This window comes from Scyliorhinus torazame, chromosome 7 (genome assembly GCF_047496885.1).
Source record: "Scyliorhinus torazame isolate Kashiwa2021f chromosome 7, sScyTor2.1, whole genome shotgun sequence".
NCBI classification, from domain to species: domain Eukaryota; kingdom Metazoa; phylum Chordata; class Chondrichthyes; order Carcharhiniformes; family Scyliorhinidae; genus Scyliorhinus; species Scyliorhinus torazame.
The window spans coordinates 119,647,222-119,665,471 of record NC_092713.1 but is presented as its reverse complement, the minus strand read 5'-3'; the positions used below and the strand labels follow the sequence as shown (position 1 = coordinate 119,665,471).

The 18,250-nt window shown below is 45.0% G+C and overlaps 1 protein-coding gene and 1 non-coding gene across 2 annotated transcripts in view; one reads left to right on the top strand and one right to left on the bottom strand.

Moving 5' to 3' along the window:
* Positions 1-18,250, top strand: part of LOC140426523 (uncharacterized) — a 210,174-nt gene that overhangs the window by 116,132 nt on the left and 75,792 nt on the right. Inside the window, exons 23-29 of the mRNA XM_072511403.1 lie at positions 1,293-1,553; positions 7,186-7,440; positions 8,167-8,427; positions 8,535-8,795; positions 12,137-12,397; positions 17,244-17,504; positions 17,955-18,215. Of these exons, the coding sequence (XP_072367504.1) occupies positions 1,293-1,553; positions 7,186-7,440; positions 8,167-8,427; positions 8,535-8,795; positions 12,137-12,397; positions 17,244-17,504; positions 17,955-18,215 (1,821 nt within the window). The remainder of the gene's footprint in view (positions 1-1,292; positions 1,554-7,185; positions 7,441-8,166; positions 8,428-8,534; positions 8,796-12,136; positions 12,398-17,243; positions 17,505-17,954; positions 18,216-18,250) is intronic.
* LOC140427535 (U4atac minor spliceosomal RNA) lies at positions 3,052-3,177 on the bottom strand. The gene has a single exon (XR_011948554.1). It is a non-coding gene; the product is annotated as a U4atac minor spliceosomal RNA (small nuclear RNA).

The window sequence follows — 18,250 nt, the reverse complement described above, 5'->3', positions numbered from 1 at the left end:
CTAACACTGCCCATATAAATGTTGTTGGAATACAGATATTAGTCTGTGACGGTGACATACAGGAAAGCAAAAGCCGGGTAAGGCATTCGCTGACCTTGACTGCTCGTGTGGGATCAGTACATTTCTTCCTGCACTGCATCTACTTCCTTGGTCCTAGACGGCTGACATTGACTGTAATGGTCACTGACTCTCGCTGCTTTCGTAATACCAGACTGGAGTGTCAGGCAGCTCAATGGAGGAGGATCTCTTGCTTTCTGTCCACTTGTTGCACCAAGGTCTGGAGTGCTACATCACGGGAGCACACTGCCTTGGAAATCAATGGTCTGTAGTTTGGATGTAATGTGGGTGACTACATGTCCTGTCATTGCTGAACACCGTCAGTCTATTTTGCCCCCTTTGCTGTGGTGATTTGTATTCCAAATCTTTGGTCAAGGATGTGACTCGTGTATTTCCCATCCTGTACAGAATTGTGCAGCACGTTTTTGGATCACTTCAATCTCACTGATATCTCTTGGTATTTGAGGATCCCGTGCACAAATGGCACACTTTTGTGCATATTGTGCCACTTCCACTCTTTCTGCTCCCAAATGGTCCGTAACCAGTTCCTGCACATGCTGCGGCTGGAATGCACCTCGCTTTTTAACCTCACAATCATTCAAATTTACAAATGGCGCAAAGATGGCCTACAGCACTATGATTAATTGCACATCATGATCCCCTTGCCTATTTGTAGCCTAATCCCATTTTATTTTCTCTTCGACTGTGAAGCATTTTAAATGACGTGATCATGTACTTTAGAAGGTCTTGCGGTGCAGTGGGTAGTGGTCCTGCCTCTGAGTCAGAGTTCCAGGTTCAAGCCCACTCCAGACTTGATGGCCACAGGCGGTGTGTTCATAATGTGGCCAAACAGTTTGATTATCTGCCTGTACATCATTCCATTCCGCCTGTGGCAGGCAATAAGAGCAGGAGAATCCCCATGTTTGGTGCAGAGTGGCACCCGTCAAACTCGAGCGACCAGCAATCTGTTCCAGGAAAAGCTAGCGATGGAAGTAGACAAAAGCACATCCTTTATCAGTGTCACATGCCAACAGGCACTGGAGAGAAGGAAGAAGGACTGTGTACTGATTGTTAGATTAGATTGATTCTGTAAAGCCATTGTATAGTAACAACTGTGGAAAGGAGATCAGACTTGAATGTTCAGAAGCACCAATATAATTACAGTGACATTCTTGTTTTGAATGTTTTGGACTGTAGATATTTCTTGTCCTCTCATGTGTTTCTGTATTTTACAGCTCCATGTGCACCCCAATTTACTGACACCAGCCTAAACTGCGTCACCAAGAGTACGACAGTGACATGGGAGGAGAGTGATGGTGCTCTGTGGTACATTACAACAGCAGAAGGACAAGATGGACATGTGACACTGTGTAATACAACAGGGACAAGCTGTGAATTCACGGACCTACACTGCAGTCAGATATATTTGATCACTGTCAAAGCAATGGATGGCCATTGCCAGAGTGTAAACACTTCCACGTTTGAAACTGAAACAGGTAACGTTTTAAACAGGTTTGTGGTGTTGTGAAATATTACACCGGCCCTGTTGCAAATAATGTCATGAAATCTGAGGTCCAGGAAGGTCGGAATGGTAATTTGGCAGATTATGATGACGTTTGTTCTCACCACTGTGGTAACCTTACTCAGCAGAGAGTCTGAATACTCTGGTCGCTGTATTAGCAACCGCAAGGCACACTTGTAGAATGGAGAAAGACGTTTTCCCCTCTTCCCTTCCACTATGAGGCAACCCCTCTAGAGCCTTTCAAACAAAATGTCCGATCAGAAATTACAGCCCATATTGACTTGAGTGTTTCTGAATTGGAATATAGTTATTGCATGGTAATGAAGATCTCTTCATTTGGTGTTTATTTTCTGAGTTTGATATTGAAGGGAACCATTGGAATTTTGTATGAAACCGTTCTCTCTTATCCCCTTCAAACTCACCTCAAACAATAAGTGTAAAGAGTTCAGTAAGATCGGGACCCTGTGAGCAGCTGCCTCCTCCATGTCCCTGCCTTCCATCAGCTCCAGTGGTCAAACCTCCTTTCATGCCCACCCCGCCCTGAACTCGCATCTTTCTCCAGTTTCTCACCTATCTCTCCTCTTACCCTCACTGAGTTCATCTTGTCAAATGAGTACCACTCCTGTTGCCTCAACCTTTGTTTCACTAAACAGCTGATCACCCAACTTCCCCTCCTGGTCCCCATGTAACCCAATATTGAAAAGATTGAGGTGTCACCCCTCTCTCGAAGATCTGCCGTCATCACCCCCTCCTCAAAAAGCCAAACCTGATCCCATTATCCATGCAAATTAATGTCCCATTGCCAACCTGCCTTTTCTTTCCAAGGCCCTTTAATGTATCGTCACCTCCCAAATCCATTCCCATCTTTCCTGGAAATCCATATTTGCATCCCTACAATCAAGCTTCCTCCCATGTCACAGTACAGCAACAGCTCACAAGGACACAGAAGGCAGCCTATGTGACCGTGACAAAGGTAAACTTTCCCTCCTTATTCTTCTGGGCAGCACGGTAGCACAGTGGTTAGCACAGTTGCTTCATAGCTCCAGGGTCCCAGGTTCAATTTCCGGCTTGGGTCACTGTCTGTACGGAGTCTGCATGTTCTCCCCGTGTCTGTGTGGGTTTTCTCTGGGTGCTCCGGTTTTCTTCCACAGTCCAAAGATGTGCAGATTATGTGAATTGGCCATGCTAAATTGCCCTTAGTGTCCAAAAATGTTGGGTGGGGTTACTGGGTTACAGGGATAGGTTGGAATTGTGGCTTAAATGGGGTGCTCTTTCCAAGGGCCGGTGCAGACTCGATGGGCTGAATGGCCTCCTTCTGCACTGTAAATTCTATGATTCTCACCTTGTCTGCAGCCTTAGACACAGTTGACCACACCATCCTCCTCCAAAGCTTCCCCACTGTAGACTAGCTGGCTGTGACTGCTCTCACCTGGTTCCATTCTTATCTATCCAATCGTAGTAGAGAGTCACTTTTTAAAATAAATTGCACCATCGCCTAGACAGATGCCTAGGTGATGCGCAAGTGTTTAATGGTGTGAGCAGTGCTGTTCTCACCATATGTTCATTGAACAGCCATGCAACCCCAAGATAAGGACAGTTGAGCCAGAGAGTAACTTGAAGTGGCTTCTCTTCCTGTTCCTGCATTGCCACTTCTAGTACTCTCCAAGGATCTATCCTTGGCCCTCTCCTATTTAATAGACATAGTATTTACAGTGCAGAATGAGACCACTCGGCCCATCGAGTCTGCACCGGCCCTTGGATAGAGCACCCAACTTAAGCCCACACCCGTAAGCCAGCAGCCCCACCTAACCCCTTTGGACACTAAGGGCAATTTAGCATGGCCAATCCACCAACCTGCACATCCCTGGACCGTGGGAGGAAACCGGAGTATTCTTCCCCTGACCAATATCATTTGAAATTGCAGAGTTCGTTTTCACTTAACTCTTCTTCAACACCACCATTCCTGACTCCTCCACCTTTTAAAAGTTATCAGACTGATTAGCCCACATCCCGTACTGGATGAGCAAAAATATCCTCCAATTAAATATTGGGAAGAGTGAAGCCATTGAACAAAGAACAAAGAACAAAGAAATGTACAGCACAGGAACAGGCCCTTCGGCCCTCCAAGCCCGTGCCGACCATGCTGCCCGACTAAACTACAATCTTCTACACTTCCTGGGTCCGTATCCCTCTATTCACATCCTATTCATGTATTTGTCACGATGCCCCTTAAATGTCACTATCGTCCCTGCTTCCACCACCTCCTCCGGTAGCGAGTTCCAGGCACCCACTACCCTCTGTGTAAAAAAACTTCCCTCGTACATCTACTCTAAACCTTGCCCCTCTCACTTTAAACCTATGGCCCCTAGTAATTGACCAATCCACCCTGGGGAAAAGCCTCTGACTGTCCACTCTGTCTATGCCCCTCATAATTTTGTAGACCTCTTATTAGGTCTCCCCTCAACCTCCTTCGTTCCAGTGAGAACAAACCAAGTTTATTCAACCGCTCCTCATAGCTAATGCCCTCCATATCAGGCAACATTCTGGTAAATCTCTTCTGCACCCTCTCTAAAGCCTCCACATCCTTCTGGTAGTGTGGCGACCAGAATTGAACACTATACTCCAAGTGTGGCCTAACTAAGGTTCTATACAGCTACAACATGACTTGCCAATTCTTATACGCAATGTCCCGGCCAATAAAGGCAAGCATGCCGTATGCCTTCTTGACTACCTTCTCCACCTGTGTTGCCCCTTTCAGTGACCTGTGGACCTGTACTCCTAGATCTCTCTGACTTTCAATACTCTTGAGGGTTCTACCATTCACTGTATATTCCCTACCTGCATTAGACCTTCCAAAATGAATTGCATTCATCTCTGCTCCAAACCATGTCTCTTAATGCCAACTCTATCTTTTCTCTGGTAGAAATCTGAGATTAAGCCAGTCTGTTCACAACCTTGGTGTAACACTTGACCCCAAGATAAGCTTCCAACCTCCTTTTCATGCCAGCACGAAGATTGACGATTTCTACATTTGTAATATTGTCCTGTTCTCAGCTGATATGCTGCTGAAACCCTCATTCATGTTTCCTCTACCTCTTGACTGGCATGCCTGGCTGATCTTCCATATTCTGCACACCATAAGCTAGCGATCATCCAAACTCTGCTGCCTGTGTCTTAGCTTGCGCCACATTCTACTCCTCTGTCACTTCTGTGCTCGCTGACCTTCCACTGGCTCCAATTGTGACGGATTTGGGTTATTCCGGACCTGACAATGTGAATAGTTATTTATAACTTATGCTCTAGGCTATCCCACCAAAAGAGGAAAATCCGTGTCTCTGCTGAGACTCAAAATAGATCTCACAAAGGGAGAATGCTTTTCCGGGTCTCAGACAGTCAAACAGGATCTCAGTTACTTTTTATGGGAAAAGTTCAGATACGTCACTCATAATTAAATCGTTACCTCTGTTGTCGTGGGTCCTAGTCATTTAAGACTTCCTAAATGAGTGTCCAGGATTTTAAACTTTGAAAGTAAGTCTACACAGTATAATTTTAATCAAAGTATTTTTATTGTAAAATATTCCCAATTGATACATACAGAATTGCAGAGTTAAAAATACAGTCTTTAGTTATCTGTTAATAATATAAAATCATTAACAGTCCTTTGTTATCTGCTAACACACTAACTTCTCTTAAGAGAATGAGGGGCGGGATTCTCCACTCCCGCGCCGAAGTGGCCGCGCCGCCGTGAACGCCGTCGAGGTTCACGACGGCATGAAACGGCCCCGATCCCGACCGATTCAGGCCCTGACAATGGGCTAGGATTGGGGCCGCGTCATCTACACGCGCCAGGCCTTGTCGCCCATGTAAAGGCGGCGCCGCATAGATGACGCGGCCGGCGGCGCATAACTGGCGTCATCCGCGCATGCGCCCCGCAAGAAGATGGCTGACGGATCTTGCGGGGCCGCGGAAGGAAGGAGGTCCTCCTTCAGAGAGGACGGCCCGACGATCGGTGGGCACCGATCGTGGGCCATGCCACATTTAAGGTACCCCCTGGTGCAGGATCCCCCCCGCAGGCCGCCCCCCACCCCCCCAGCGTTCACGCACCATTCACGACGGCAGCGACCAGGTGTGGATGGCGCCGGGGGGAACCCGCCGTTTTGGCCTGGCCGCTCAGCCCACCCGGGCCTGAGAATAGCGGGGGTGCTGGAGAATCACCGTTTTGGGTGTCTCCGGCGATTCTCCGGCCTGTGGCCCGCGGAACTCGACGGGGCCGTTCCCGCCGCTTGGGAGAATCACGGGAGGGTGTCGGACCGGTGTCCCGGGAAATTTTGGCGGCCCAGGCAATTCTCCCAACCGGCGCGGGAGTGGAGAATCGCGCCCGAGATATCTAAAACATGGAAAATCCTAAAATATCTCCTATCAATTGCTAATACATTTCTAAGAAGTTTAACAGAAACATACTTACAAAAACCACAATGGTCTTTGTCTGACGAGGCAAGCTGATTTGAACAGAACTTTCCTCCCTTCAGTAGCACTGAAGAAGAGAGGTAACTTTCGCTAAAGTGCCTCCTTATATACATAAAACTTTCTAATCGGTCAAGGACTGTCTTTCTTGTCTTATCACTTATTGTTGGTTGATTGCCTATAGCCAAATGGCTAATTTGATGTATTATCATCAATATATGTTTTAATGATGTTAGTGTCTGCGTGAATGTCAGGTGTCTTAAGATATATTGGCAAAGAGGGACTCATATAGAGATCTGTCTCTTTTCAGTGTTGCCATGTTTCTTAGATATATAGATTGTCAAACAGACACTTCTTTGAGGGTCTTATTCTAAGTGTCAAGAGTTATATAGTTAAGGTAGGATTTGTGTATTGTTTATCTGAAGAATGTCCTGTCCTCATGGTTTGAATAATTATAGGTGTAGGGGAGTGATCTAGAGAATTTGCGGTGTGGCAAAGCAAGGTTTTCCTTATCCTGTATTTGTTTGGAATGTATTGATGATCCTTGAAGTCAGCTAGGAATTTCTCCCTTAAAATGGTGACTTCTGGACGACCTTTAGCTGAAGTGGTTTTATTCTATTTTGAATTAAAATACTGGTTGTATTAATTTCTGTTGCCTTATTTCAAACCACATTCTGCGGCGAACGTAATATTCATCACACAATCAAACAACATTTTGATTTTAAAATTCTCATTCTCATTTTAACAATGCTTTATGGCCTTGTCCGTTCCTATCTCTGTAATCTGTTCCAGCCCACAACCCTTCAAGATATCTGAGCTCCTCTAATTCTGGCCTCTTTTGCATCCCCAATTTTAATCACACCACCATTGACGGCCCTGCCTTCATTTGCCCAGACTCTAAACTCTAGAATATCCTCCCTAAACCTCTCTGCCTCGCTACCTTACATTCCCCCTTTACAACAATCTCTTTGTCCAAGAATTGGATCATCCTTAGATAGCCTATGTCATGCTTAAATTTGTAATATTCCTGTGAAAGATCGTAAAAGATTTTATTATGCCAAAGGTGCTATTAAAATATACGTTGTTGTTATTATAATAAGACTAATACACAAATTTTCATTTTTCTTTCCTCCTCCCAAAAGTACCATGTCCCCCTCAGAACGTGCACGTTGATATTGACACTGTCATTGCCTTTGTAACATGGGAGCCGGGTAATCTCACAGTGTCGTACACTGCAACAGCAGAGGGGAGTGATGGACACACAGCCACCTGTACCACATCAGAAACACACTGTCTAATCCCAGACCTTCACTGCAGCCAAATATACAGCATCTCTGTACTCGCATTTGGTGAAAACTGCAGCAGCATCCAAGGCTCCAGTTATGATATTTGGACAGGTAATGTAGAAGGGAAAGAACTGACTTCATATAAAAACTTTCATCTCCTCAGAACATCTCAAAACACTTCACTATTAAAAGATTTATTTTTGGGATGTAGTCCATGTGGTATTGTTGGCATTCTGTGCAGCAAGGTCACAGCTATTGAATGTTAGCAAGCGCCAACTCCCTGCTGAGGCAGCCATCTGATCGCCTTCACTAAGTGCTGAAATCTGACCTTTGCTGGTTTATAACTGCGTTGCTGTCTAAATGTATCACTAGATTCCATTGCAGACACCCATTGAACTCACTCAATTGGGCATAATTTAAAAGTACCTACGATACAAATGTCCTGAGTCAAGACCCACTGATTGATGCCATCCCCATTTAGTCTGTACCACATCAATCTTCCCTAATCACTTTGGGTAATAGCAATCAAACTAAGGATTTTGAGATTAGCATTCTTCTTTAGTTTTCTGGAATTATTGATGCAAAGATTTAATGTTCGGAGAAAACCATTGGCAACTTAGTGGTCAAACTTATTAAAGGTCAAAGTGACCCAAAGTCCTGAGCGGAAATTTGTTGGCCCCAATTAACAATATCTGGGTTGCAATGTGGATTATAGTGATGACTGCTTTATCAAAGTGGTTTTAGCTCAATGAGACATTGGCAAGTATCATAAGGCCAAGACAATTTCTCACATGAACCCTATGAATGTTAATGTTTTGATTAATGTATTTCCTACAGTACCGTGTGCCCCAGATGAAATCATTGTGAACGTAGTCTGTAATTCAAATCGAGTGGTAGCATCATGGGGACGCACTGATGGAGCGATATTATATGATGTAACTGCAGAAGGCGGTGATGGACATACACACTCTCACAACACAACAGAGACACGCTATGAAATGCTGGATTTACACTGTGGACAGACCTATAACATAACTGTAACAACACTCAGTTACAGCCGGACTGGCTTTTCAAGCACTTCTGCTCAAATCCAAACTGGTAATGCTATTAATCCTTAAATAATATCATGGAAATGCTTTTACATTTATTAATTGTAATATTTACAGAACAGGGAAGATTAATATTAATTTGTATTTTCTAAACAGCACCATGCATTCCTGAGAATCTAAAAGCTGAGCTGAACTGTGATTCAAATGCAGTATCCTTCTCGTGGGATGTCACGGATGGAGCAAAGTTATACACTGTGACCGCTCGAGATAGTCAAAGAGTCACAGCTTCATTCAACACCAGCGATACAAAGGCTCAAATCCCACAGCTGGAGTGTGGTGAATATTATACAATCTCTGTTGTAGCAACAGACAACATCTGCAAAAGTCCTCAGAGTGCAGTGGCGAATATACATGCAGGTATTGCTCATTTCCATAAAACATTTTGCAACATGTTAACAAATTAAATCTTGTATTCCGCATGGAATATTTTAAAGTGTGAACTTTTAAGTTGTTCTTGTTAAATTGGTCTCTGTACATTGTGCAGGTTAAAATGTAGACGTACTGTTATAGCATCCACAACTTGAGCTTATGTCTTTGATGTCTTTGGTTTGACAAATCAGCAATAGCCATCCACTTTGATTTTGTGTTCTCTTTAGTCTAAAATGATTTCACTGATCGAATGAGCGCAGGGTTTGTTGGTCGCAAAGTTTCTGCATAACAGTTGCTTTGTTGGACCAGCAATATTTTCCCAAAATTCTAAAGTTGTGACCTAACCTCACTGCCTCCATCAGAGAAATGAGAAATATTATTAATAGGAATATATGTCTGGGAGAACATTACATTAAACGTGCGTCAAATATTCAGGACTCCTGAGTCTCATTATATGCATTGCAGAATCGGGTACATAGGGAATTGAATACTGAACCTACTCACATCCAAATGGATATCTCTGGGGATTCAGGGAAGAAAGGAGGAAGCCAATTTCTTATGAAAAGGTGTCTATAAATTGTCTCATCTGATGGGCTAATTTGGTGGAATCTCTTTCCCAATGGCCATGGCCATGTCCTGCAGAATGCAAGCCGATGATGTACAGAGCAAGCAAGGGTCTCATTTTTCTATACTCACAATATGACCCCTACTGGTAGTGCTGCACTTTGCACTTGTTTTATGAAGAACAAAGAAAAGTACAGCACAGAACAGGCCCTTCGGTCCTCCAAGACTGTGCCGATCATGATGCCCTAACTAAAAAAAAAAACTTCTGCCCTTACTCAGTCCGTATCCCTCTATTCCCTCCCTATTCATGTACCCAACCAGATGCCTCTTAAATGTTGCTGATGTGCCTGCTTCCACTACATCCCCTGGCAGCGTGTTCCAGGCACCCACCATTCTGTGTGAAAAACTTACCCCACACATCTCCCTTAAACATTCCCCCTCTCACCTTGAACCTGCGCCCCCTTGTAATTGACACTTCCACCCCTGGAAAAAGCCTCTAACTATTCACCCTGTCTATGCCTCACATAATTTTGTCGACCTCTATCAGGTCTCCCCTCAGCCTCCGTCTTTCCAGTGAAAATAATCCTAATGTATTCAACCTCTCCTCAGAGCCAACACCCTCGAGACCAGGCAACATCCTGGTGAACCTTCTTTGCACTCCCTCCAAAGTTTCCAAGTCTTCCTCATAATGTGGTGACCAGAACTGCACGCAATACTCCAAATGCAGCCTAACCAAGGTATTATGTAACTGCAACATGATTTCCCAACTCCTGTACTCAATGCCCCGGCTGATGAAGGCAAGCATGCCATGTGCCTCCTTAATCACCTTGGCCACCTCTGTTGCCACTTTTAGGGAACTGTGTACCTGCACGCCCAGATCCCGCTGTATATTAATGTTCCGAAAGGATTCTGCCATTCATAGTATAATTCATACCTAGATTTGATCCTCTAAAATGCATCATGTATTCATGACTGGATGCGGACTGACCCCATCCTTGCCAAGTTGCGGCACCTGATGTAATACGGTGGGCAGCATTGACAGCTACCAGGCAAGTTGAAAATTTCTCCTCCAAGTTCTCGGAGCTGGCTGTGGAAGATGGTATCCCCCTGTGGGGCACAGGGGTTGTTGTTCCACCGAAGGGCCAGACAATCGTGTTGAAGGACCTTCACAACAGGCATGCCGGAGTGTCTAAAATGAAGATGCTGGTGAGAAAGTACATCTGATGGCCAGGTTTGGACACAGATATTGAGACCTTGGCCCAACAGTGTCTGTCCTGAGCACCAGTAGCTCCACATGGCGGCACCTCTACACCCTTGTGAGTGGCCAGGCGCCCCAAGGCTCACGTGCGTGCTGATTTCACTGGTCCATTCCTGGGGTTGATGTTCTTCGTCCTGGTGGACGCCCACTTGAAGTGGCTGGAGGTTCACAGGATGGTGTCGATCACTTCCCAGGCGACAGTCGAGCGATTGCGCATTTCTTTTTCTACCCATGGAATCCCTGAGGTGCTCGTGACAGATAACGAGGCCTCTTTCACGAGTGAAGAGTTTGCCTCTATTATGAAAAGCAACGGGATTCGCCCAGTCCCTGATGTGTTGGGTGTTCTGGATCCGTGGAACACATACAGGTCACCAACACTTGAAATAGTGCAACACTATTTTATTGAATCATTAACTGTTTAACATACTCAGACTGTGGGTTACCACGATGCTAGCTTTAACTAAAGACCTTTGCCTTGTCCTAACCAGTCGATGCACTCAGCACGTGGTGAATGTCTGTGCTGCAGGCTGTGAGCTCTGTCCTCCTAGCTAGCTGCAACTCAAATGAGCGGGAACTCTGATGCCCCCTGTCTTTATAGTGCGTGTGCTCTAACTGGTGATTGGCTGCGGTGTTGTGTGTGTTGATTGGTCCCACTGTGTGTCCATCAGTGTGTGTCTGCACCATGATATACTGGTGTATATTATGACAGTCCCCATTGCCCCACACCGTCTAGCATCAAATGGCTTGGCAGAGAGGGCCATGGAAACGGTTAAACAGAGGCTAAAGAAACAGACCTCTGGCTCAATGGGCACCAGGCAGGCAAAGTTTTTGTTTGCATACAGGAGTAACTGGGGAACCCCTGCTGAGCTGCTGGAGCCAAAAAGAATCCGACAATCTCCGCTTGCTCCTCATTCTCCGCCTCATTGGCCATTGAGGGGGTCTTCGGACCTTCGGGGGAGGAGGAATGTAATAGCCCGCCCTGGGCCTATGGGGTGGGGATGATTATCTCCCCGTGGCCCTTGCAGAGTACCAGTTCCCCTGCTAGGGTTGGGAATCTCGATTAACCTCTGTATAAAAGGGCAGCCAGTAAGGCACTGATCGGAACAGGAACCCGGTAGGGATCTACTGGGCTGTGTAAATATTGTGTGTAAATAAAACTACATTTATTTTACTGGGTGTGGGCTCCCAGTGTCATTAAAGCCATCCTGCCATGGAAGCCAACATCAGTTTAATAATGTCAGCATTAATAGGTTTGAGATTAAATGAATAGGATTGGTGAAAATTGCTTGACCAACATAACAAATGATGATGAAACTGCTGTTCTTGTTTTAGTCAATGCCAATAACTGACAGATGAAGTACTGAATACACTATATGATTAGTTTTCCCTTCATTTTGCTGTGTTAAGTTCCAATATAATTTAGTAAATTCATCAGCCCTTTATTCATTAAACTGATAGTTTTATTCTGTTATCTTCCATCCATTTTAACTTTCAATCTTATTTTCAGTCCCTTGCGATCCACAGAATGTAGAAGTGAGGCTGGATTGTAACCTAAATACAGCTTTGGTCTCGTGGGACGACAGTAGAGGTGCATTGTTGTACACTGCCTTTGCTGAAGGACCCGATGGGAACATCACTCCGTGCAGCACATCAGAAACATCATGTAGAACACCAGAGTTACTCTGTGGCCAGTTATATTCTGTGTATGTCACAGCATCTGACAGCACATGTAACCAATCTCAGAGTTCAATGGTTGAAATTCAAACAGGTAACTCCTTATTTGACTGACAAATACTGGACTAAGTAGACCAAAATGAAGTAAACTTCCAGCATATTTTGTTAACTCGTTTAATACTGCAGTGTACTGACTTACAACACTAGGCAAAAAGTATCATTGACTCCATAGTTCACTGTTTTATCTGTTTTTCCGCACAGTGTGTATCCATGAAACTTTCCCCCAAAATGTATTGTTTCGCATTCATCCATATTATACTGGCACTAAATCTGTCCATTCTCCCAAGATCTTCAGAGTGATCTTTGCAATCCTAGTTACTGTTTGCCAAGCATTTTCCTTTGTATTGTTAACACAGTTGCTAAAGTACACATGCACAGGCACATGCACATATGCAGACATGCACACACATTCCTCACCAATGCGAACAATGTTGTTAACTAGCTCTTTGTCTTTTATCAGTCAGCAAACCTTTTATCAATGTTGCTACATTTCCTCTTACACTGTATGCCTGAATTTGTTTATAATAAGGCCTTTGTGAAACACCTTATCAACCACCTTGTGCAAATCTCCATCCATTACATCTGCCAGTATAGAAACATGGAAGAATGATGGCAAAAATAGATTTGCAGACTCATATTCATTTAAGACCTGGTAATTTGTAATGATATGGTAGTAATTAAGGAGCTCACACTAAAGGATCTTCTAGGTAAAATTGATCATAGAATGATAGATGTTCACATTCAGTTTGAGGGTGAGAAACGTAGGTCTGAAGCTAGTGTCTTGAATTTAAATGAAGGCAATTACAAATGTATGAAGACCGAATTGGCGACAGTGCACTCGGTAAATAGGTTAAAAGGTAACACTGTAGGGAATCAATGATACACATTTAGAGAGAGATTTCATCACTCTCAACAAAGATATATTTTGTTGAGAAAGAAAGACTCTATGAGAAGGATGCATGATCCATGGCTAGCTAAGTTAAGAATGGTATCAAATTGAAAGAAAAGGTGTACATTGCTACAAAGATTAGTTGTAGCCCAAAGATTGGGAACATTTTAGAAACCAGCAAATGATGACTAAAAACAATAAAAAGGGAAAATTTAGAATATGAGAGTAAACTAGTAAAATAGATAGTACAAACTTCTACAATAATATAAAAAAGATGGGAATAGCTAAAGTGAGCATTGGTCCCTTGGAGATTGAGGCTGGGGAATTAATAATAGGAAACAAGTAAATTGTAGAGACTTTGAACAAATGTTTTGGATTTGTCTTTATGGTAAAAGACACAAAAAGCATCCCAATAAAAATCAAAGGGAAAAGGGGAGGGAGGAACCGAAAAGAGTCATTATCATCAGAAGAAAAGTACTAGGAAAACTAATGGGACTAAAGGCAGACGAGTGCCCTGAACCTGATGGTCTGCATCCTTAGGTTTCAAAAGAAGGGCAGCACGGTGGCGCAGTGGTTCGCACTGCTGCTTCACGGCGTCGGGGTCCCAGGTTTGATCCCGGCTCTGGTTCACTGTCCGTGTGGAGTTTGCATATTCTCCACTTGCTTGCTTGGGTTTCACCCCCACAACACAAAGATGTGCAGGGTAGGTGGATTGGCCAGGCTAAATTGCCCCTTAATTGGAAAAAATTAATTGGGTACTCTAATTCTCTGCGGGCGACCGGCCAAACACCCGCCGAGTCCCGCCGGCGTGGTTCCAACCTGGTACCACCCGGCGGGAGGTCGGACCCGCGGCCGTAGTGGATGTCCTGGTGGGGGGGCGGGGGGATCTGACTCCGGGGGTCGGGCCTCCAGGGGGTCCAGGCCCACGATCAGGGGCTTCCGATCGGCGGGTGGCCGTGATCTGGTGGGGGCCTACCTCCTTCCGCGCAGCCTGCTGTTAGGTCCCCGACATGTTGCTCCAGGGATGGCAACCGCAAGCATGCGCCGGCGCGGAGACGGCCACCACGCGCATGCGCCGGCGTGGAGACGGCCGTCGCATGCATGCGCGGACCCGTGCTGGCCGTGCAGGGCCGCCTTTCAGTGCTGGAGCAGCGCGCAGCACTCCGGCGCTATGCTAGCCCCCTGAACACCGGTGAATTGCTGGGCCAGGAGGCCCGTTGAGGCCAGCGTTCACCACTCCGGTGTTTACGCCGGCATCAACACTTGGCCGGGATTTCGGGGAATCCCGGCCAAAGAATCTTCAATTGTATAGTGTACCAGTGGGCTGAAACTTGACAGATGCAATACAATGTGGGAAACTGTGAGGTTGTCAATTTTGATGGGAAGACTAGAAAAGCAGAATATCATTTAAATGGGGAAACTGCAGCAAGCTGTGGTACAGAGGGATCTGCATTCCTTCTACACAAATCACAAAACGTGAACAGCAAGTAATTAGAAGGGCAAATGGAGTGTTGGCCTTTATTGTAATGGGATGGTGTATAATAATAATCTTTATTATTGTCACAAGTAGGCTTACATTAACACTGTAATGAAGTTACTGTGAAAATCCCCTAGTCGCCACCAACCGGATTGTGACGACTAGGGGCTTTTCACAGTACTTCATTGAAGCCTACTTGTGCCAATAAGCGATTATTATTATCATTATCCTGCGCCTGTTCAGGTACACTGAGGGAGAATTCAGAATGTCCAAATTACCGAACAAGCACGTCTTTCGGGACTTGTGGGAGGAAACCGGAGCATCCGGAGGAAGCCCACACAGACACAGGGAGAACGTGCAGACTCCGCACAGACAGTGACCCAAGCCAGGAAGGGAACCTGGGACCCTAGCACTGTGAAGTAACAGTGCTAACCACTGTGCTACCGAGTCTTGTTACAACTTTGCAAGGCTGAATTAGATAGATTTTTGATCTACAAAGGAGTCAAGGGTTGTGGGGGACCAACAAGAAAGTTGAGCTAAGGCTACAGTCAGAACAGATTTGAACTTTTTTTTTTTAAATATGTTTTATTGAAATTTTTTTCACAAACAACAATTTTTCCCCTCTTACAAAGCAAACGCAACAATAACAATACAGAAATTTTTAACAATACACAAGTAACAAAACCCCTTTATCTTTGACCTAAACTAAACTAACCCCCCCCCCCTCCCCCCCCCCCTTCCCCCTGGGTTGCTGCTGCTGGTCATCTGTCTTCCCTCTAACGTTCCCCTAGGTAGTCGAGAAATGGCTGCCACCGCCTGGTGAACCCTTGAGCCGATCCTCTCAGGGCAAACTTTATCTGCTCCAGTTTAATGAACCCCGCCATATAACTTACCCAGGCCTCCAGTCCGGGGGGTTTCGCCTCCTTCCACATGAGTAGGATCCTGCGCCGGGCTACTAGGGACGCAAAGGCCACAACGTCGGCCTCTTTCGCCTCCTGCACTCCCGGCTCATCCGCAACTCCAAATAGAGCTAACCCCCAGCCTGGTTTGACCCGGGCCTTCACCACCCGCGAAATCACTCCTGTCACTCCCTTCCAATACCCTTCCAGTGCCGGGCACGCCCAAAACATATGTGCGTGGTTTGCCGGGCTCCCACCACACCTCCCACATTTGTCCTCCACTCCAAAGAACCTGCTCAATCTTGCTCCCGTTATGTGTGCTCTATGTAGCACCTTAAATTGAATCAGGCTAAGCCTGGCGCATGAGGAAGAGGAATTTACCCTGCTTAGGGCATCAGCCCACATACCCTCCTCTATCTCCTCCCCTAGTTCTTCTTCCCACTTTCCTTTTAGTTCGCCCACCTCTTCCTTTAGTTCTCCCCCTCTTCCCTCATCTCTCGGTAAATCTCTGACACCTTGCCCTCTCCGACCCACACCCCTGAAAGCACCCTGTCCTGTATACCCTGTGTCGGGAGCAACGGAAATTCCCTCACCTGTTGTCTAGTAAACGCCCTCACCTGCATATATCTCCAGAAATTTCCCCGGGGCAACTTATACTTTTCCTCCAATGCTCCCAAGCTCGCAAAAGTCCCATCTATAAATAAATCTCCCACCCTCCTAATTCCCAACTGGTACCAGCTCTGAAATCCTCCATCCATTCTTCCTGGGGCGAACCTATGGTTGTTCCTGATTGGGGACCCCACCAGGGCTCCCCGCACCCCTCTCTGTCGCCTCCACTGTCCCCAGATATTCAATGTTGCCGCCACCACCGGGTTCGTGGTAAACTTTTTAGGTGAGATCGGTAGCGGCGCCGTCACCAGCGCCTCTAATCTTGTTCCTTTACAGGACTTTCTCTCCAGTCTTTTCCACGCCGCTCCCTCACCCTCCATCATCCATTTACGTATCATTGCCACATTGGCGGCCCAATAGTAATCGCCCAAGTTCGGTAGTGCCAATCCTCCTCTGTCCCTACTACGCTGAAGGAACCCCCTCCTTACTCTCGGAACTTTCCCTGCCCACACGAAGCTCGTGATGCTCCTATCTATTTTATTAAAAAAGGTCTTGGTGATTAGTATAGGGAGACATTGAAATACAAATAAGAACCTCGGGAGGACCAAGATTTGAACTTATTGAAAGGTGGAACAGACTCAAGGGACCAAATAGCTATTTCAGCTCCTATTTTGTATGTTCTCAAATTGTTATGTAACAGCTGCAGCAATATGACAGAACAATTTGAGTGTACAAGACATGCAATAGTTATGATTAGATCCACTTAATAGAATTATTATGATAGTGAAAGTACATTATCATGCAGGTGATTTATATAGCAACCAACTAAGATCCTTTATTTTTCATTCTTCACTATTCCTGGGTATTACTTTTTGATGTAAACAGAAGCAATTCTTTGTCGACCACATTGTAAACATTTACAAATGTAATTTTTATAAGTACAAGGGTGAATTTAAGTAAAATGCTGTCTGTGACTTTATCCATCTTGTTTCTCTGGTATCTTCAGCCCCCTGCAGCTCCCAGATTGTAAGTGCTTATTTGGAGTGTGCAACAGACACGGTGTCAGTATTGTGGGAGCTGAGTGATGGTGCAGTGAACTACATCGCAATAGCAGAAGGAATGGAAGGAGACAGGTATTCATGCAATGCAACAGAAGAAAACTGTGAGATCGTGGACCTCCCATGTGGCCAGATGTACAATATAACTATACTAGCAATGGATGAGAGTTGTACCAGTTTACCAAGTCCAGCTTTTGAAATTCAAGCAGGTGAAACATTTTTGTGTTTTTGTGAACATAAACATATTAAAGTCCCTAAAGAACAGGAACAACTAGAATTAATATAGCATTACAAAACTGTACATTAATAAATGCCACCTTACATTTTGTATGTTATAAATTGCTACTGTTCATCTTAGTAACAAAGTCATCCATTGAACCCTTAATCCTTTAAATACTGATCAAGTTTAAGTCCTTCCATTGCAGAACTCATTTTAATTCAGGAATGGAACCTTAGATTTCTAGAATGGGTACAACATCAATGAGGCCATTTGGCCCTTTGAGCTGATGCCAGCTCTCTGCATGAGCAATTTAGATAACCCCATTCCCCTGCACTTTCCCGATACCCTGCAAATGTCTGGTATCAGTTTTAGAAGTATATGTGCAGTATTAAATCTACTATGAATTGAGAAATCTATTCTGTATTTTCTCCTTCTACAGTGCCTTGTATCCCACAGAATGTGGTCGCTCACATCGACTGTGAAAGTAACAATGTGTCAGTGTTTTGGGATCCCAGTAACGGTACAGAGTCCTACCTTGTAACAGCCCAAGGAAACAGTGGTCATTGGGCCTCATGCAATTCAACAGACACAGAATGTGTGATCTCAGATGTGTATTGTGGACTGAGCTACTATATAACTGTGCAGTCAATCCGCATGCAGTGTAACAGCTCACAGAGCTCTGCTGTTACAGTGAAAACAGGTAATTCTAGACAAGAATTTTAAATGAGGAATTCT